This window comes from Anguilla rostrata, chromosome 2 (genome assembly GCF_018555375.3).
Source record: "Anguilla rostrata isolate EN2019 chromosome 2, ASM1855537v3, whole genome shotgun sequence".
In the NCBI taxonomy this organism is placed as follows: domain Eukaryota; kingdom Metazoa; phylum Chordata; class Actinopteri; order Anguilliformes; family Anguillidae; genus Anguilla; species Anguilla rostrata.
In genome coordinates this window covers 26288795-26311179 of record NC_057934.1, presented here as the reverse complement: position 1 = coordinate 26311179, position 22385 = coordinate 26288795, and the positions used below count along the sequence as shown (strand labels likewise).

At 39.6% G+C, this 22385-nt stretch overlaps 1 protein-coding gene across 4 annotated transcripts in view; it reads right to left on the bottom strand.

Annotated features, from left to right (window-relative positions):
* Positions 1-22385, bottom strand: part of LOC135247685 (histone acetyltransferase KAT7-like) — a 46282-nt gene that overhangs the window by 5048 nt on the left and 18849 nt on the right. Inside the window, exons 3-13 of one of the 4 annotated variants that reach the window (XM_064321429.1) lie at positions 20351-20590; positions 16749-16831; positions 16551-16640; positions 15455-15553; positions 14979-15005; positions 14193-14303; positions 8154-8345; positions 7790-7879; positions 7232-7372; positions 6872-6965; positions 5726-5872 (exon numbers count right to left, since the gene is read on the bottom strand). In XM_064321429.1, the coding sequence (XP_064177499.1) occupies positions 5726-5872; positions 6872-6965; positions 7232-7372; positions 7790-7879; positions 8154-8345; positions 14193-14303; positions 14979-15005; positions 15455-15553; positions 16551-16640; positions 16749-16831; positions 20351-20590 (1314 nt within the window). The remainder of the gene's footprint in view (positions 1-5725; positions 5873-6871; positions 6966-7231; positions 7373-7789; positions 7880-8153; positions 8346-14192; positions 14304-14978; positions 15006-15454; positions 15554-16550; positions 16641-16748; positions 16832-20350; positions 20591-22385) is intronic. The other 3 variants (XM_064321430.1, XM_064321431.1, XM_064321432.1) reach the window with 3 other exon arrangements.

Genomic DNA, 22385 nt, shown 5'->3' with positions numbered 1-22385 from the left:
TTATTTTTTCCAATTTTTTGTTGTGTTTTGCACATTTTAGTGCTTTTGTCAGTGTACCAGTAATATACCTTGATACATTTTTTACACTATTGTCAGGGAAGAGAGGATAATGTGAAATATGATTAATTTTCCAAATCCTGCGGTTTTAACAGCGAACACCTTTGTTTACTTTCAATACTAAACAACTCACTTATCCAACATGCATATATTTATTTGATTTAATTTGGAGAGATATCAATTATCAATTAAATTGCCAAATTCATAGGCAGAGCAAACTGTTGGATCAACCTTTATAAAAATCCACAACTCTCAACCAGATTAAAATTAACCCCTTTGCACAATCCCGCGAGCGGCCATGATGTCAGAGTCCTGAGATTGTTCAACTCAGACTTTCAGTGGTCCTGCAACCAAACTATGAGTTAAAACCACAAACATCATGTTCTACCTTTATTACTACATGATACATGACAACTATGCCAAATGCAGAGTTTCTAAGCATCGTGTAGGTTGTCCATTTAACAAGCACCCCCTCCATGAAGTCTCATCCGCAACTACACCCCCCAAGCATGACACACTGCAGAACATTGCCTATCTGGACATTCATAAAAACAGCATTGCACCACCAAAAATTTGTATTCCATCACAGTAACAAGATAAACCCAACAACAGCCCGAAGACATGCCAATACAGCAGTGAAAACGCTGTAGGTACACTCGGTCAGTCTGTGCCGTCCATATAAAAATAATGACTCTCTTTAAGCGCATCTGACGCGCATCTGATGACATCATCAGAGCGCACAACATTCTAAATCTGTCACACCGGTGTGAAAATCCCCCCACCAGGTATAAAAGTGAGGGACAGCAATCGCTCTCTCTTCCTGCACGGTCTCTTCCTGCCCTTTCACCCACTGTCCACATACTGTGGAACTCCTATGGGCATAACCCGAGTTCTCACAACTCTGTAGAACTAATTCAAAGTTTTGCAGAACACCTAGGATTGCTGCTGTCATCGTCTTATCTAAACACACAGATAAAGTCGCTGTACGCATTAACCAGGTTCTGCCGACTTAGCTCACCTGTGGCGACTAAGTCTAGCCCATCCCGTGTGGAAACCAGCGCACATGCGGTGCTGTGCTGACTAACCATGTCAAAGAAGATCCTTTCCGACGACCAACCGGGGGGTAGAACAACATTGCCGCTGTTACGGAACAAGGACTCGGCTTGCGCGCCTCACACCTGGAAACCTCCACAATTTCACAACGCCAATACTATTCTCTCCAGGACCCCACAGCGACCACCGGAGGCCGCTACCTGCGTGAATGGGCAGACAGTAAGACTGAGCAAACTTTCCAGGCAATAGAACTTTAGCTTAGTCTGTATTGAGTTTAATGTGATATTGTGTTTCCATTTTGTCTTTTAAAATCATTTGTGCTGGCAACGTAACTGAACACAACCACACACGTAGTCTGTCTCTCTCCCTCTCTTTCTCCCAGACTAACTATCCAATCTCAACGACACCACACTCACAGTATAGTCGGCAGTGGAAGAATAACTAGCTTGGTTGCATGTATCGCTTCAAGCCTGATTTATGCTTCTGCGTTGAATCTATGTAGAGCCTACACTGTAGCCAACGCAAGTGGCCTACGCCGTGGTGAGCATTTATACTTGTGCACTGGTCTGTCTGCATCGCTCTGCAATACACCGCCAAAATGCTAGTTGGAAATGCGTAGGAGGAAATGCGACGCTACCGGCGGACCAATCACAGTTGTTGCGGTCTGCGTTGCCGCGACGTGTAGTTACATTTCTGGGGAGGTGCACGTCAAGCTGTGGCGTAGATTCAACGCAGAAGTATAAATCAGGCTTAAGAGCTGAAGTTACGCTTCGCTCTCCGGCACTACCAGGAGCAATACTCCTTCTGAGCTAAGTTATTCAGCCACGCCAGCTACACTGTACCTAGCCTCACGAGCCAGTCTCTTTTTTCACTTCGTTCAACAGAGCCTGGCCGATGCCTTGACCTCCTAGGCATGAACAAAGGAGGCAACCTTCCCGGGATAGTTGTATTTTCCCAACCAATCAAGAGTGTTTTGGCCAGGCGTGGTCTGAAACGTGCACCGGAAAACATTACCGGAGGCAAACTTTTCCACAGAACTTTTCCTGCATCAGGTCACCACTATTCGGGGAAAATGATTGTATTGATTGTAACGGGCAAACACTCAAAACAATTGCTTCTTCTGGCCATTTTTCTGGGTATTTATTTGATAGCAGACTTCATACTGTAGGCCACGCTTGAAAAATTAAACTTTTAACAGCGAATCCAAACATACGCGCTGAAGGTCCTTCAGCGAAGTCACGCCATGTATTTGGCAAGTCTGTGATATAACAGAATTCAAATCTTCTTCGAATTTGTCCATTCTGTCCAATTCTGTTTTTAGCAGATAATTTGGGTTAGCTTAATAGCTTCGTCCGTTTTGCTGGTGTGTTTCAGTCGGGACTTAGATTGCAGCACACACGGAGTGTCGGGGGGGGGGGAATATAGAAATATAATCCCAACATAATTGGTGCCCCATGTAAGGCTATATTGTCATTTCCCTGACAACACTCACTGAATAACGAAATAAACAAGAAAAATCTTTCTAGAATTAAACAATATCATTCTGCTATCAATATTTGTGACTAAATATGGAATAAATATACAATCTTACCATTGGCTTTACATGTGAACAAGAACCCATTCAAGATTCAGTGGTCACTTCTTGAACAATCCCTTTACGAAACCCCACTCGTAGATTAGACTAATGTAACGCTGTACAGTTCATTCTAGTTTGAAGGTTACCTCTTTTATCCAGTAGAGGACAGTATAAGCTTTCCAATGGTTTTCGCAAGTCTCATATTCACCGGCCACTTCATTAGGTACACCTGTTCAACTGCAAACTGCACCCATTAATGCAAATATCTCATCAGCCAATCACGTGGCAGCAACTCAATGCATTTAGGCATGTAGACATGGTCAAGACGATCTGCTGAAGTTCAAACCAAGCATCTGAATGGTGATTTAAGTGACTTTGAACGTGGAATGGTTGTTGGTGCCGGACGAGCTGGTCTGAGTATTTCAGAAACTGCTGATCTACTGGGATTTCCACACGCAACCATCTCTAGGGTTTACAGAGAATGGTCTGAAAAAGATAAAATATCCAGTGAGCGGCAGTTCTCAGCAAAAATGCCTCGTTGATGGCAAAGGTCAGAGGAGAACGGCCAGACTGGTTCGAGCTGATAGAAAGGCAACAGTGACTCAAATAACCACTCGTTACAACCGAGGTATGCAGAAGAGCATCTCTGAACGCACAACATGTCGAACCTTGAAGCAGTTGGGCTACAGCAGCAGAAGACCACACCGGGTGACACTCCTGTCACCTAATGAAGTGGCCGGTGAGTGTATATAACAGGGCTCAGACGTGCACATACCCCGCTTTAACTTTTTTTCCTCTCAGCACTGTGCAGTAAACCGTAACATCATGTAGTAAAATACAAGCAATTGTTGCGACATAAATTGTTTTTTTCATATGGTTTTTGTTGAAAATTTTACTAATTTTGCCAACTCATCAGCATAGCTAAAGACAATTCTCTGGCCTGTTGCATACATGTTATAGCTGAGTATTTCATTTAAAAATGAAGGAGCATTAACTATTAACAGCTTTTTTTGCATTTTCACCAAGATAATTGCATTTGTGGAACTTTATATTCTTAATTTAGGTAGAAGTAATTAAATCTAAGTTAGTATTGTAAATGGTACAACTGCCTTGCTTCATTTAAGCCATTTTTCTAAGTGATGATCTGGGCCCAGGAGTTCAAAAGTGATCTGATCAGATTTTGACTATCAGATTGGATTAAATCCTGCAAATGGGTAGTTCAAAACCAAAAAACAGGATTGGGATCACTTTGGAATCCGATCAGATCAGGTAATCGAATCCTAGCTTTAATCCGGATCAAATCTTCAAAATGCGTAGTTCAAAACTTTAACATAGGTTTGGGATCATTTTGATCCAAAAAATCAGGATTACCTTGATCCCAGTAGAATGGTGGATTTAGAGTGGATTACCAGAACAAAATATAGTATACAATTCATTTCAAAATACATTTCAATATAAAAAAGATGGTAGATTTTGTAAATTAAAATACATTGTTTGTAGGCTCAATAGTTTCAAAATTTTTATTTACTTTTTTCTGTCACATTTACAGTGGCCTCTAGCCTACCTCTCAGAACAGTGCATTCAACCAAATAAAAAGTTCATCAAAATACAAGCCTGCTTTGCTTTAATGTTTACAAACAAACCTTTTATAGCTTTTAAATCAAATACAAAAATGTTAGCACTTGCAAACTGCTATTCCTTGTATCAAGAGCTGTCAGAGCTAAAAGATAGTAGATGTAAAAAAAAAAAAAAAATAATAAAATAAAAAAAAAAGGTTGTTTACATTTGTAGGGCCATAAAAATTGACACTCAAAAAGTTACATATTGCACCTTTAAAGCCCCCTGAATATTATATATAATTTGAAGGTTAGAATATCGTAATCTTTCTCAGTAATGTTCCAGTGCTTTAAAGCACTGATAAAAAGGATCTGGTAATCTTGAAAAGTCTGAATCTGGATCAGGATGATCCTATCCTGAATTGCTTTGAAATACTGGGACAAAATCTGACTGAGTTGTCTGATCCTGGATCACAAAATACGGGATTTCAAAATCTGATCGGATCTGATTGAGATAAAAAGTTTTGAACTCCTGGGCCCTGATGATCACAAGCTTTAAATAGGACACCCCTTAAATGGCCAAGGATTGCCGAGATTTGGCATCTGTACGAAGGCGTTAAGATTTTTATTAAGTTACAGCACGTATTCACACCTAATGTAAGGATGTTATAGATATGGACATGTTCACAGGAAATTAATGAAAGAAGATACCAAACCACAGCTTGTTTGGATGGGCACCCCCTCTGACTGACACACACACACACACACACACACACACACACACACACGTAGACCCACCATCACAGACACACACATTCACACCTCAAATGGCTACTCCCCCCAGTTCCTGTTTCTAATCGCCTGTCTTTGAAGTTTCCAAGGACCCACAATGAGAAATGGTGAATTTGAGGTTCTGACACTATATAACAAAACCGCTATAATTTAGAAATACAATGTTGGAATTGATTCAGTTGTATCCTTTATTTCAAGAAAACAGTTTTATTTATGAAATTAGGTCGCTGGGGGCACACAATTTACACAGTAGCACAATAGACTACAGTAGCCAACAATGTGAATATAATTTATTCCTTTGATAATGTTTGATGCTGAGAGAATAAGATTCAGAGAATAATATCCCTCCTCCATTCCTCCATCATTCACTTGCTAAACAGTGGGCCAATGGAGAGACAGACATTTTCGCAGTTAGGCATCAACAGCTGACTGGCAATGGAGGTGTGAAGAAAATGATATAAACGGCCTGTATTTCCTTACTGAGTCGAACTTAGTAAACTGTCCTAAATTTTAAGTCATTCTGCCAACCTAAATGATTAAGTTTGTTTGAACTGGACATACTCAGTCCCAAGAAAAAAAAGATGGCCAAAACACATAAGGAAAATAGTATCAGGTTCCCAAAGACAACAAGTTTAAAATCTATCAATCAACAGATGAGATATGATAGCAGATGATTTTATTTTTTTCTCACCTTTGATGGAGATCTCCTTGCCCTGAAAGTTATGCAGGTATCGCAGTAGCACCTCCTTCCAGTAGCTCCGGTAACTAATGAGGCCCAGGTCTGAAAGTGGTCGTTCAGGGGAACCCACCTTCTCCTCTACCTTCGACAGCAGGTAACCTAAGATAGCCCGATGGAACAGATTTTACTGTAGGGTACTGAACAATGCCATTGTAGGCATGCAGGTTATGATGAAAAATAATGAAGAATCAATCAAATGCAAATAAAAATGTAAATACTAATTCTGTTAATGATTCTGTAATGTTTGTTGAAAGCCTGTTTATTTTTTGAACATTTCTGCCAAAGATGAGAAAAAAAAACATTGAACAGGTCTAACTCAATCACTGTCAAATAAATAATACCGCATAGCAAGCAAATGATTATTCTGATAGACCTCCTCATATATGCATTTAGCGACTGAATTCTTCAGAAATGTTTCCCCGTACACACTGGTAAGCATGCTGAATTAAAGACTGACACAAATGTAATGAACATCCATAGGTTGAAAATTTTCTTTTATACAGTTTCTGTTTAAATACTTTACATACCATTCATAAGAAATATTTTTTGCTCACGGCTCAATTTTTGCTTACAAAGGGAATGTTTGACTGAAATACGTTTATCCACTGCTGGAATACTATGACAGGATGAAAGTGAAAATGAAAAATGTCCCTAAACATTTTGAAGACAGGAACAGGAAATTAACCAACAAGGTATACAATTACTGCTAAAGTAATTCAAATTTAATAAATTTAAGTGCAGATGCTTGGAGTGTGAATCCAACATAACAGTGATGTGATGGGAGGAAGTTTACGGATTTCATTTAGGCCTCTGATCTGCATTCTATTTTCCTATTATTGTAATTTATGGCTGGTGTAATTAGTGCTATTTCAAAACTCCTACTTCTAAGGCCTTTTGCAGATTCCTTTTCTGTTGTATGTAGTGGCATAAATATGTACTACAATGCCAAGGCATGTCTTCTAGAATGTGGAATCAGCATTTTTATCTGCATTTGGTTTGCAATATCACATAACTTCACATAAAGTATTATGGCACAGATTTACAGAAAGATGATAGATAGACAAAAATGGAAATACACCAGGTGTGGAGAGTACTCACTAAAATCGATCAGCATCTTGCCATAGCCCTGCCTCATGTACTGTGGCATTGTCAGGATGCAGGACACATTGTAGTTTAGGAAGGAGTTCTTCTCCTGAAAGTATATTTAAGTTCCATGTCCTTCAGTGGTTCTCCTTTAAAGCTGTTTTGACTTAAACCATGACCTACTCCACTGCATAATGACACGAGAGATTTAATTAAAACCAAAACCAGAGAACACACACTTTAAATTCTCCAACTCCGTAAATGCTGTACAAGGCATCTTTGCACACCTTTCTCAAATCAAGCACAAGAGATGTTGCCCTCTTTAAGAGTAAAAAACAGTAGAAGCTCTTGAGATACTTCAGAAAACGTTGTTACCTTGGAGAAATACCCGACTAGGTGACAACCAGTGTTGTCGGCCTCAGTCATAACGTAGAAGAGGAAAGGCTCTACATCATAATACAATGTCTTGTGGTCCAAAAACAGCTTGGCAAGCAGGCACAGGTTCTGGCAGTAGATCTTCAGAGGGAAAGAGTAGACTATTATAATCTGCTGTGCTTTGAGCCACCAAGTGGCTGCAAGGCCTAGTCTCTTCATGCACAAATAGAACAGAGCAAATATGGTCATACTGACATGTCATGACTGTTTGAACCTATCCTCCCTTCCACCCCCCCACAATGCCAATTTTTTCCTACACTGCCCAATCATATTTCTTGAGATTCTTCAAAAAAAAAAACTTTTTTACCTTGGAGATACCTTACAATATATTGAAGGAAGCCTGAACACCAGCCCAGGAGTCCCCACAGACCTCTTCTCTTGTTGATCTCTGCCCCATATATCCACTGTACACCCAACCTTACCTACCTGAGAGCTGTCTTACTTTGGATACAAAAGAAGCAGACATATCTGTTGCTTTGACTCCTCACTCACACTTACCTTGTTCTTCTTGCCGTCCACTTCGAACACTGAGATGAGCCCTTTCCTGTAGATCTCATCTCCAGGCGGGTGCTTCCACACACACTTTGCCTGCAGGCAAGAAAGACGGAATCACTGACACTGAAAGGACACCGGTGGCTATAAACAGGAAATGAGACATCTGCATGGTTATACAGGTGAACCAGGAAGCTGCAGGTTTAAATCCAGGTTTGGAAACTGCTTTTGAACCACAGAGATATTTTTCCCTTAGTTCCATTGCCTGCAGTTGTATGTATTCGTATACATATACAGGAGGATGCAACGGTAGGACAACGTGCAGTGTTGAAACACACAAGGCATAGAAGCAACGGGGAGGTGCTCTCACCATGTGGCGGCGCAGGATGGTCTGACTCTTCATGTACTTCAAGCAGAATTCACACATATAGAGGCGTCCCAGGCGGGCATACTCCTCTGGGTAGGGAGAGTGATACCAGGTGTCCAGCTCAAACCGACCAAACAGGATGGTCTTGATCATGTTGCTGCCCTCCGTGATCTGGCCCTGGAGATGTAGTTTCTCCTGTGCATGGCAGGAGAGGAGCAGAGTGGAGTGGGAAGGGGGCGGGGCCAAGGTAATACATTTCTTCAGAGCACTGCCACAGGATGCCAGCCATGCCAGAGAATGAGATTTACTGCCCCCTCCGGAGGATCATTTTGGTGGAGTCAAAGACACTCAGCTATCTGTCCTCTTTTAAAAAATGTGTGAAACACTGGAATTGTAGGACATGCAAATGAATATAACAGGATGGCAGGTATGCCATCCAGCCAAGTTACACCAAGGCAGGGTGGCATGCCCCATACCTATGCAGCACCGAGAGTTTGGCACTTTTCAGGGTTCCCCACAGAAATAACCATAACAACCACAGACTCTCAGCCCTTAAAAACATTAATTTTCTGACCCCATTTTGACAGAATTCACAAACAACTTCACACTTCCACACAATAAAGCCCCAAACAAAGGGGATTTTGAGTTCTCTCTCTCTTCTTCTCTTCTTTTTCCTCCTCTTTTTCATGCCATGCTCCAAGCCCACAAATAATGTCTCCCCATTGGACATTTAAGGTACATCAGCCAATAAAAAGATCAGATGTACACACAAAATGACATATATACTCATTTGAAACAGCAACTTTGACATTCAAATGTCTCCTTCACTAGTAATGTACTGGGTAGCGCATCCACATTCAACACTTTTGCATGTGTGACACCCCAGGTTCGAGCCCCCTTGGACTCATGAAAACCTCTCACTCATTACATTGCCTTCCTGGGTAACTACAAATTAAACATATAAATTTATGCTTTTGCATCTCTATAATCTTTACGAGAAATGTTATATTTCTCAAATACAAATAAAATACACCCACACTTTAGACAGTTCCACTTTCAACATTTTTACCGAGTTTGACGTTTGCTACCTTGCTAACAGCACAACAAACCGGCTCTATAACAGTAACAGACGGCTGTCAAATTAAACTCTATAATCAGCGTTGCATTTCGGTCTGGTAGGTAACATTACCAGTCATATAGAAACTGGCGCAAGATAATGACTTCACGGCATGTATATCCATTTCCTTAAAAAGTGATGTTAAATACACCGCTCTGCCGTATCTACTGTTCAATATTTTTTAACTAGGCATGGCTACACACTGCAACATCACATTTATACATTTTCATGTTAGCTTCCCCTATATATCCTCTACCAACATACAATTACTAGGTTTGTTGTGTACAATAGATCATTGAAAACACCTCCATTTCAAAATATGAAATACAATTTCATTTATTTCTCATTAATGGTAAAAGAAAAATGCTCCAATGCATGTGTTTCTTTCAGCTAGGTGTGTTTGCATGCATGTATGTGTATGCATGTCTCTCAGCCAACATTTATATGAATTGCTATTATCACCAACTCATAACAGAATACAAAAAGACATGATATCTGATGAAAAATGCCAAATTACTCACAAATACCAAAGCACTGCCTAGAAGTCATTCATTCAAATCTAGGCCTGCCATTAAAAGTGTTGATATCAAAATTGTGCCAAGTTACATGCAAAAAAATTGCCTTAGCTCAGACAAAGTAAACAAGCCATATTCCAAAGCAATGCTACTCAATGTGCCTAAATTCTTCAAGTAACACTTTCAAATTTCACAGGTTTACCATATTACTGTAAATTGTTTATACATGGAAATATTTTAAAATAGATTACAGTAAGTGTTTCATGGGTTTTATTGTATATATAATGGACCTAATTGTTGGTAGATGATCTATAGGCCTAGGTAACATTAATTGTCCTGTTTCCAAGGTAGCTACAGTAACATTAGGCTAGTTCAAGTAGTTCAACTAGACCAGTGGTGTCAAACTCGTTGCCATGGAGGGCCGTGTGTATGCAGGTTTTCATTCCAACCAATTAATGCTGCCTTAATTGAGTCCAATGACTCATTCAGCCATATGCGTTTAACTGCATTGAAGCACAGAATATAAGAAAATTTTTATTTAGACAATGCGGGTCACCATAGACGTCGGGTCACCATTGTGCACAAACCTGCATCCCTAATTCAGCAAATAATTTAACTAATTATGTAATCAAGATCTGAGGCTGGAATGAAAACCTGCATACACGCGGCCCTCCATGGCAACGAGTTTGACACCACTGAACTAGACTATAACTGTTGGTCGTGGTTTGGGTAACCTACGACAATAGCTTAGGTGGGTGAATTTCATGATCAGTCATGACAAAAAAATTGATGATAACGTTGTCACAAATAAAAAAATTTCAGTCATTTTTTTGGTCCAAGTAAATGATGGAAGAGGTTCCAAAGCGATCACCCACCCAGACTAACCCCCCCCCCCCCCCCCACTAGAGCACAGTAATAGGTTGGTAGTTACACAGGTCACTTGCTAGTCAGTCATTCGGTTTAGGGCACAGAGTTCACATACCCCCGGGAAAAGTACCTATTTTCATTTGTGGGTGTGGTCTGTGCAGGTGAGGAGGACAGGGGACTTCACAGCTGTATCTGTCATAAAAAACGCAGTAGTCTGCGATGCACATTTTACAGAGGAGGATTATGTCCCTGGATATATTATGGAGTTCAGGATGGGATTTTGAAGAAAGGACTGTGATACCTGGTGCGGTCCCATTTGCTCTCTCAGCTCCTTTAGTTCAGCGGACATCAGCTGAACTCTCTGCCACTGGTGCCGGTGGGAAAATTTCTCACAGAGCCAGCACACATTCAGCATGAAGGAAATGTGAAATGTGTATGCCAAGTCATTGCTACAGTATAAGAAACTTTGTCATAGTAAAGTAGCTCTCACTAGTCACTCACAAGTCTAGTTTGCCACAGGTTCTCCTCACACCACGACTTCATCGTCCCATTGCTTTTTGTCATTCTTGCCTGCTCCCAGTCCCTAAGGCTGTGGCCCATCATACGTATTGGTAAAAGGATTTTATGCCTCATCCGTTTCCACGATGTTAAGATTGGGATTCATCTTCCTGTTAATGTGGCTTACTTTTCCATTGATTGTAGCTCTCGTTCTGTTCCGACTCCTCTATGTCACGTCACATTCGATTTCCCCAGATTTGAGGTGCGCATGGCCAATCGCATTACAAAAGTAAGCACAGATGAAATTATAAGTGTTTTTTTTTTTTTTACTTTAAAATCCCATTGCTACATCCTTTCCCCATATATTAAATCACTGGGTATGCCAACCTAGAAGATGCTCTTTAAGTCCAAAACCCCAGAAAACAGACAGCAACTGAAAGGTGCAGCAATTAAAGTTTGGCAGAGCATCTCTAAGGATGACATCATAAACCTAGCGATATCCATGAGTCACAGCCTTAAAGCATCATCATCAAATGCAAGGCATATGCATCAAAACACTGACTTTGCAAGTCATTAAATTAGTTGTCCCAATACTTACGTAGACTTGAAATAGAGGGCCTTGACTCATTAAATGGGAATGTCCTGGCATACATGCTGCCAAAATGTATAAAAATATCCCTTAACAAAAGCTGAGAATCTGCACTTGAACCACATGTGAACTGTTTTATTACAAATCTACAAATCTGAGTACAGAGCCAAATCAAGTAAAAAAAATACATCTTTGTTCCAATCATTATGGATGACACTGTAGCTCATTAAAAAAACACATAAAATAAATGAAGACTGTGAATTTAGATTCAGTCACTGATTTGAATTACTAATTTGATTAGTAGAGAGGAAAAACAAACAGTCTGACAACTGTCCCAATGCTTTTAACATTTAACTGTACATCAAGACAAATATTGGAATTGAAGGATCTGGTTTCTTGCAATGAAGCCATAATTTTTACATAAATATTACATTTGCTTTTCATGCCGTGACACCATATACTACCTGGGCCACCATGTCATTTAACACTAAAGCTGATGCCACGGGGCGATGGGACTTTAAAATGCAAATTACTCCAACACCGCAAATGCAATATGACTTTTCCTAAATATCTATCCACCCATTATCTATACCCAGTTCTTCCTAGTCAGGGTCACAGGGGGTTGTGGAGCCAACCCCAGTGTGCATTGGCTGAGAGGCAGGAATACACCCTGGACAGGTCGCCAATCTATCATAGCTTATCCTAAATAGCTGGGCTTAAAATAACTGCGATGTTAGAATTATAAAAGATCGACTCATTAAAGAAATACAGGCCTTTTGTGCCATTTTCTTCACAAAACCCCTCAGCCATACAATAGGTAACAGGTGCTGATACCCAGGTGTGAATGGGTTGCTCTCTTCTCCGGCACGTTATTCTGAATGACTGGCATGTTGGCACGAATTGATAGGTCAAGAGCTATCAAAGTTTTGCATATATAAACCCTACAGTCGTTTAATGAACATGATTTACTTTGATTATTGACTTCAACAAGTGGATCAATAATTGTGGGCATTGTAGTCACAGAAATGATGGGCTTATAACTCTGTGGAGATAATGCCTCCGACATACTTTTAGTTTCTCACTGAAACTGCAACTTCGGAAAAATTCTGAATAGACTACAGGATGGCAAAATTACGCAAGTGAAATTTATATGAAGTCAAAGACAGAAGCAGCAGCTTTTTAAAATATTGCCCTTTCTATTCCTTTAACTACTACCATTTTGTGTTTTGCCTGTCCCTGCACATTTTAGTGCTTTTCTCAATGTGCCAGTAATATGCCTTGGTGCATGTTCCCTTACAGATATAAGAAAACCAATATACATCAAAAATTAAATTGTTGAAACTGATACCATTATGTCCTTTATTTCAGGAAAATAGTTTTGCTACATACCGTTTCATAATCTTTATAAAATTAGGTCGCTGTGGGTGTTGAAATTGATGCCGTTATACTGGATGAGCCTGACGCCATTGGGGGTCAGGCTTGGTGGGTTAATGTAGTAAAAACATGCAGCCTTTCTAGTGTTAAATGTATATGCAACTAAGAATACAGCAGTATACCAGTTTCCCTACACAGGGTGGTTCACAAAAAACAACGGTTATCAAACTGTAAAAACTTTCTTCAATATTGTGTCTATGGTCTAATATGTTATTTTTGTTGACAAAAATGTATTTGTAAGCAATTCACTGAAAACTATCTCCCTGCCTTGATTCAGATAAGAATGTTCATTCCATATATCTGTATTTACTACAGTTGATGGTATCACAGCTTTTTTTTTTCTCTCCAGTTTTGTTAAAAATGAAGGCAATTTTGCTGTCAATACAATAGACATGCCTTTTCAGAACACAATGCACTGTTAGTTCAATCCAGAATGCATGTTTTTTTTTTCTGGAAATAGTGTTGAAAAACAAACTATAACTACACACATACTGTAAAACCATGGTATTTCTGGGACAGTTTTATACTATCTAGCAGGCCATCTAGTTTGCAAGACCAATGTCAATTAAACTTTCTGTAAATGTATCAATATGGTGCAGCTAAATTCGTAGTACAGAGCTAGCAATGTAAAATAGCTTCTCATGCTTAAGCCACATAATACAATTCAGCCAGCCAAGTTATTTATATTCATTTAAGGAGCTTGTGCAACTTATATGTTAATATATGTGCAAACCTGATGTCTGTGATGCATATTCGAAACGCAGAAAGAAATTGAAAGGAGAGCACAGAATGAGAGATGAATTCCCATCCCAACATGAAAAAGACTGACAGTCTCCTCTGCACTATGCCTAACTTTAAAATCTCTCATTGTTAATTAAATTTATGCGATCGTGGCTTTATTCTGGTGTTCTATAAAGGGTGTGGGAGTAGTAAGGGGCTCTCGTCCAACTGGCTCATCCTCTACAGGCTGAGAGGAAAAGAAAGGGAAAGACGGACGAGAAGCAGGGAATCATCTCTCTTACAAGATCCTCCGAAGCACGTGCCTGGGCTTTTCGAAAGAGTTCCAGGTCATATTCACTCGTAATGTTTTCCAGGATGGGCTCCCTGGTGTTGCTGTGGGTCTGACGATGCTCCTGCAAGAGAACATGAACATGTCAGAGCGTTTATTTGGGAGATCAGGTTTCAGCTGAATGATATCGAAGCACATACCCAAATCAATATTAGCTGCATGTGGCCTGTTTAGCTGTTGGGTGTTTGGCTGACATTGCATTCTTTTCATTACCCCGTAAATTTAAAACCAGGACCAAAGAATGGACATCTCTGTACATGTTTATTAAGCAGACTATGCATATTTAATTTCAATTCCAGAACTACATAATGCGTAGTCTGTGTAACCTATGTTCTAACAGCAAATTACAAAGCTCTCTAATAAAAAATGACATTGGACAAATATTGACTTTCATATTTAACTGAAGTACAATGCAAAAATATTTATGTATATAATCAATACAGTATGAATAACGATGTTTTCTAAAGGTAAACATAGAAAACATGAATGTGTGCAAGCCTGCACAGTGCACTGTAAAACAGTATCTTTTAGTTAAACTAATGTGAATAGCCTCTACAGTACAAAAATGTTATCAATTCATTGAAATTTAACCGTTTATAATCAATAAAATTAATTGATCTACATTCTTATTAACAGTTAACATGCCTAGTACAGAGGGAAAAAGTATATTGTGTGGAGAAAAAGTATTTGATTTGAGAATAGGTGTGGTGAAAAGAAGGGAAAAAAGAATACTGCCTACCAGTTGGGTTGAGAAATCACCAGGAATCTGGAAAGGCAAATTCCTGAAATGTTTTAATAACCTTAGTAGACTTAGGATTTCTAATTTTGTTGGTTGAGCCCATTGGACTGTTAAAGTCAATGTTAAGGGCATTTCCCTTCAAATGTATACTTACCATGACTGTTCAATGATTGTTATATAGATAAATGCATGCTTTTAAAGGATTTAATTTTGTTCAATAGTCATGGTTACTTTGAGCTATGAGACCAAATTTAGCATTATGCATACATTTGAAGCATGTCGATATTTAACTTAATTGTGACCACATGCTTGTGAGTCAGCAAAAAAGTTAAAAAAAAAAAAAACTTTTACTTCATAAACCTATTTTGGGTACTTTACATTATCCATGACTTTTCAGGAATATTTTCTCAAGCATTTTTAAGGACTTTCAAAGATATAAGGTTGAGATGCTGAATTTGTGATTGGTTGAAATTTACCATGTACTTCTCCTTCTGCTCCTTCGTCAAGCCAGAGTTCCTCTTCTTTCTCACTTCCATCACCTTCTCCTTGTACCTCACCTGCCTCTCCGTGGGCACCTGTAGAAATTCATATACAGCATGTAGGATTCATCATACCCTCAATGTAGAGTAGGCTACAGGGCACCAATTTGCCATTGAGTACGAGCTACAAACCAAATTCCTTCATAAACAGCCTGCATATTTATAATGATGAGAACTTATTTTAATATTGTAATTAGGGGTGCAAGCAGAAAAGAATTGGAACTACCATAACTCTGGCAATCTTTGGCCTAGATTAAAAATGTGGCATATACATTTACTAAAGAGAGAGGAATAAGATTTAATGTTTATTAATTTCTGCCATATTTAATTTCCCACTATTTAAAATATTACATTGTTCATGGACAATGTTCATGAAACACAGGATTCTGACCCTTCAGAGTATGCTGATGAAAGTTAACAAAATATTTTTTTTCAATACAAAGCTGTTGGTCACAAACTTTCCAAATGTATGGTAAATATGGGTAAAAGAGATGTGATGTGTAACTTCTGAAAAACATATGCAATCTGGATGAAACAGTACACTCCATGTCCCCAAGTCCACAAAGCAAATTTGGTACAAATATTGTAGTTGTGCTCCATCAGATGATGCATGTATATTTCATATTTTTGACCAACTACTCAACTACTTGGGCCTATATTCAAAATACTTCCATTCAAAGATTCATCCAGGTCAGATGTTTTACGTCATTCATTGCATCCTAATAAATGGTACACGTGAATGTTCCGTTCTATGCACTTTGCCCCATGCTGCTTGGATCTTGTGGCTATATTTACAGTGCCTTTGGAAAGGATTTCAGTGTGATTCAATGTGATTTCCGTGTTTTATTTTGAATAAATTTACAAAATTTTCTAAAAACCTGTTTTTGCTTTGTCATTATGGGGTATTGTGTGTAGACTGATGAGAATAAAAATTAATTTAATTTTTGAATAAGGCTGTAACGTGAAAAAAATTGAAGGGGTCTGAATACTTTCTGAAGGCACTGTATAATCATTATTGGAAAAGAGAAAACACCTGGTGTCGTGTCGCATGTCTGTTGTTCTCTTCCTGCCGATGAAACAAGGTTTTCTCTTCCACCTGTTTGTCACGGTTGGTAGCTCTGACCTGTAGGAGGGGTGAGACAGACATGTCAGCTAAGTCTTAAGGGTACAGCTGCCATCTCACTGCATCTGGAGAAAAATGAAGACCACATTTACTATTTGCCACATTTACCTTGCATTCATCTGCAGACAAGTTATGATAGAGTGGACATCCAGAAATTGAGAAATGCCTTTCATGTTTTCCTGTAAGATGGCCTGTTGAAAACACAATCCAGCACATGAGAAAGGTGTATATAATTAGGAAAGAACACATTTGCTTTTGGAATACACTACAGCAACTGAACTGAGGTGCTACTTTAAAAAATTCTACTGTATGTAGGTAAAAAGAAAGGGGTGACACTTACCTCAAAGAAAATATAAAATCGCTTTATTATTAAAACATGATACATTGGCCAACCCGGTCTTCGTCAGATGAGCAAGAGCACAGTGCACATAAACTATGATGTGGTTTGTCACATAACACCCACCCTGTCCACTGAATGTGCCCCTGCCATCGTCAAAAAACCTTGTGTCAACCCCCTGTGCTCAGGGAACCCACCCGTGGTCTCTCGGTCATCCAGAACTCCCATCCTGTCTCTTCTTCCTTTTCTCTCCAAATCTCTTGAATGTGCAGTTTTCCACCATCCACATGCCGCTTTCAACCCTTTTCTCTCTCAGAACAACCTTCTAGAACCTCGACAGTATGCCATTAGGGTTGACCACTCAACCAAACTTCTCTCTTCCATTCTTATCCTCTTTGAAGTTTCTGCATCATTTAACAGTCAACCATAAACACCAGCTGTCTTTTCCAATTACTGGATCTGGAAGACAGCTCAGAACTGGTTTGCTTCCTACCTCGACTCTCACTCCTTCCAGGTTGCATGGGGGGTACAGTTTCAAGACCTCCAAAACTATTTACTGGCATCCCCCAGGGTTCAGTCCTTGTCACTTCTCTCTCAACACGAAGACTTTGCTGTCATCTCCTTATATGGCCTGTCTTTCCATTCCTATGCTTATGACACACAACTCTCTCACCCCCCTCCGATATATTGGTTTTGGCAGGCATCTGAGCTTGCACGACAAGACATTTCAAGCTAGATGACAAATCATCATCGACCAGGAATTGAGTGGTAGTGGACAACAAACCGTTCCTCTCTGAGAAATATCAAGGCAGCTTGTAAGCCATTGTCAGTGAAGTGAGGATTAAATGAAATCCAGCAAGCAGTTTTAACCTCTGAGACCCTCATTTGACGTCCAGCAATCTCAATACTGAACACAAGTGTATCAACAGTTAAAACCCCTCTCTTATCCAACATGTAAAAAACATAGTCGCTTTAATTCGTTAATTATCACCAAAGATATCAATTATTAACTAAATTCCCGAAATAGCTGAAAGATAGAGCAACCACGTTGGATCAACCTTTATCAAATGTACAGTACAACTCACAACCAGATTAAAATAAAGAAATTGTATTAACTTATAACAAATTTTCATGTCTGATCTAAAGACTAGGTTCAACTACCATAAAAAAATAGCATATGTTACAAACATGGACAGGTTACAGTCGCACAAATAATAAATGAAAGATACCAAACCACTGCTTTCTTCCAAAATAGTTCCATATGAAACCAAGATCAAAGTCCCAAACCCAAAAAGACAGCTGAATATTCCAAAAAGCCAGGAATGAAAAAGTAAAAATACCCGGTGAGATGTAAGACAGAAACGTCACATAATGCGCATACCAAATGCCACAGAACACCAGGTCCTGATGCAAGGTTCAGATTCCATAGATGGCAACAGCCGATGTACATTCCAGAATGTCCACTGCAACAGATGTTACTGACGGATGTTAAGTCCTCCTAAGAACTACTTCCTCCTGACATTGACTGACTAGCTAAAGAAAAGTCTACATTTTTAGGGGGTTCTACGAGGGAGGGGGCATGGTTGAGAGAGGGGGGCAACCTGAGTGCACTGATTTGGCGAGGCGAGAAGTGTGGAGGTGTGGTTGCAGACAGGGACGGTCTTATCTGAAAACTGACAAGTTTGTGTATTAAAGTTTCCTTATGTTGCTGGAAGCAGGGCAAAGCCTCATGATATTATTACAAAAAGATGCCAGTCATTCCAAAGAGACTAAACATGAATATGTTAGGAGGTAAGCTAGCTCAGTTTTTTAATATCTCTTTAAAAAAACTAATGGGAGTTTACCAATGCTTCTTATTGTAGGGCTGGTATTTTGTGAACAAATAACTGTCAAATCCCACCAGCTGCAACCTCCACCTTCATGTGAATTTTTTTCCATGCAACTAAAGCAAATCGTACCAGGTTAGTTTCTGCCTGAAACTAGAACGTAAAAATGGAGATCTTAACAATCAGGCCTCAACAACCGTTATCGACGTAGACATTACGATTTACTATTACAATTAAATGACACAGATTGCATTCAAACTTGAAATAATTATGGATCTTTGTGTGGAGTATAGCCATGCAGGGTCTCTAAGTGTTTGAGTTTCCTCCAGAAGGCAATAGTCATAAAACTTTAAAAGGAGAGAAAACTCTCCAGGACACCCCAGTTAGAAGACCTCTGGGGTGGTCTTCCTACACAACCAAATTCTCAGTCCAGGACCTGGTCATCTCATACTCAATCTTATAACTCATACTCAACTGTAACTCCCTCCTGGATGACCTCCCTGCCTCCTCCATTGGACCTTTGCTTCGCATCCACACTGCTGCTACTCTCCTGATCTACAACCAAGACTCAGTTGTGTCATTCTCTTTCTCATCTGCCTCCACTGGCTACAGCTTGCATCAAATTCAAAACCTTGGTGGTAGGCTATCTGGCAGTTAAATGGATAGCTCTGCTACAGTACATTTTCAAAATATCATCTGACCCTGCACAACTACCAGACCTTTTTGTTCCAACACAGACTGAAGACTCACCTCTTCAGATTGCACCTTGGCTCCCTTGACCCCTTAGACATTCTTTCTTTTCTCTGGTTTCTTTCCTTTGATTTCCTTTTGCATAGTGTTATAAATATAGCTCTGTAAGGTTATGTGGTTAATTGAACCCTCTTTTGCTACAATACAAATTGCTGTTAGGTTAATATTACATTTAATGATTATAAACAAGCCTCAGTGCCTTCTTGGTGATAACAGATTTCGGTATTCCTGAGATGTCCTCCATTGCTATCCACTGCTTTGAATAACTTAATAATAATACTTTTAGCACCTGCTAAATGACAGTATAATGTAATGGATTGTAATGACTAGACCTTCAACATTCTTTTAGCACTTTATAGGTCTAGCCCTAGAATACACTGCCAATCTTAAAAGTATACACTCCACCAGACTCCCTTAGATCCAAAACAAGAGTCTGCCTCATTGTCTCAGCCACACATTTTGAAATGAGAAGATGAGGCATTTGTGGCTTGGGCTCCAATTTTATGGAATAATCTGACAGATTTCATCTGCGTCTTCTTTTGTATCCTTTAAAAAAAAAGCCATGCTTGCAACTTTGTCTCAACTATTTTAGCTGCACTACCATTTAATTTCATGTTTATCATCTTTTTCTGTTACTTAATTTTATTGTGGAAAATACTTTTTGTGCATCATGTAAGAAAAGCACTCCACACATAAGGTTATTATCATTATTATTATTTCTCAATGTTTTACTATGGTTGACAGTACACATCCTGTAGTGCTGTCAGACTACAGCTCTTCAGTGATGGAAGCATTACCCAAAGAGTTGCAGCCGGGAGTGGGGCACTTCATGTTGAAGTTATAACTTTCATGGAAACGGCGGCGTTTGGGCCTGTGGGAGAGGTCGCTGCCCGAGTCTTTCAGGGAAAGGTCCTTCGCCAGGCTCTCATCGTGAGAGGCGCTGGGGCTGGAGATGTCGATGTCAGACTCTGAGGAGGGGGCGTTCCCTGTGGGTGTCCGTGGTGGTGACTCATCTTGGTCCACAGGGTGCTTAAGGTCTGAGTTATCAAGAGGGAAAAGAATGGCATTAGATAGGGAAGACAGACAGGCTAACGTCCCAGGCACCCGTGACACTAATGTTTTAGTAGCACAGCCCGGCGTAGCACCTTCCAGGAGCCTTTGACACTCAATGGTGACCAGACACAAGGACTTGTTTTCCAAAACTGCTTTGAGTCAAGCAATGGAATACAGTGCTCACATCTGCCTTGCAGACCATTTTCAGAGGCCCTTAAAATACATGGACACAAAAGACTAGAGGGAAAGCACAAAAGCTAAGCTGTGTGGATAATTCCAATTCGGTTGTGATAAAAATGGACAATTATTCAAATGCAGAGGGGAAAAAAAAATGCATCACATTACCCATAACAAATCTGTGTCCCAACAAGGGGTTGCCTTCAATATTAGTTCATTCAAATAGTTGACCATGAGATTACTTTGAATCAACAAATAATTGTCGTTAATTGCATACTATGCAGGATTTTTAGTCTTGCTGTTGTCCTGTGTTGACAATCAATCTCCTCCTCAGTCTTCAACCCCTCCCACTCACCCAGAGTACCCCACCCATCATAGCCAGCTGGAAAGCTAGAGGTAATGTTAGTTCTGTGAAATTAGCAACAGGGAGAAGGCAGATTCGATTATAGCTTAATTAATTCCATTATGCTGAACGTGTAGCTTAATTAATTCAATTATGCTGAATGTGTAGCTTAATTCCATTATGCTGAATGTAATACTGATTTTATCATTTGGGACTTTTATTTTGAAAATTTCAGTCCCTTGCACAAGCCCTTTTTGTCCCTAGCTTCATGCTGCAGGTAGTTACTTACAGGTCCAACAGAAAAATGCTAATTAGACCCTCTGGTAACCTTCGGTGAGGGGAGTAGGCTACTGTGGTTATGACATTTCTTGCCACAGTAGCAAAAGCACAGCGTTGTTTAAATGAATGAATCCTTTTTAAAATTCAAATTAATCAAGAATTACCTGACTTGCAGCATTGGACATAAGGGACTGAATGGAATTGCTATAGGCTTTTGGTCAAGAGCATCAGGGCTCAGGAGCTGAAATTTAAGGAGACAATTGCTGATAATTTTGTAAATGAAGGCTTGTTGGATGCCACTCAAATACGTTAGTACATAAAGTGCTTTTCAAGGGGATTTGTGTTTCTGATGGTGCCAGGCTGTTATAGTTTGAATGGGGCCACTACACTGTTTGAATTATTATTTTTATTTATATAGCAAAGCACCAGTGCTAAACTGTAAACCTTGATCATACTGTAAAATCTCAGATAAGGATAAACATAATCCACAAGCATTTCTAAAAGGGTTACTTTGCATTTTTACACCCAGGTTCGCTGAGCTACAAATTATGTGATAAATTGGGGGCCCACGCTTTCACAACTTGTGTACACACAGCTCACTCTGTTTGCCATTAGCTTTGTTAGCCAAATGACATTGATATCAAACAACAGCTGTGTAAATATTATGATAAATAAATAATACAAACCAATATCTGCGTTTATAGCGCAGTGTATTTTCTGCTCCGTTTTGGCTCTTGTGATGTGTGTAAAAAAAAAAGCAGAATCCTAACACATCCTCCGATATTAACCTCTTAAGCACAAGTACATAATTGAGCATGTGAATAAAATTAAACGGAAAAGACTAAGTCAATGATATATACACAAATCACTAAGCAATACATGCCAGTAAACTATGGCACACACTGTGCCTTGGAAAAAGGCTTCACGCCCCCAAAATTTCTGTCTGCCCCCCACCCCCCCTTCCCCCCAATCACAGGAGT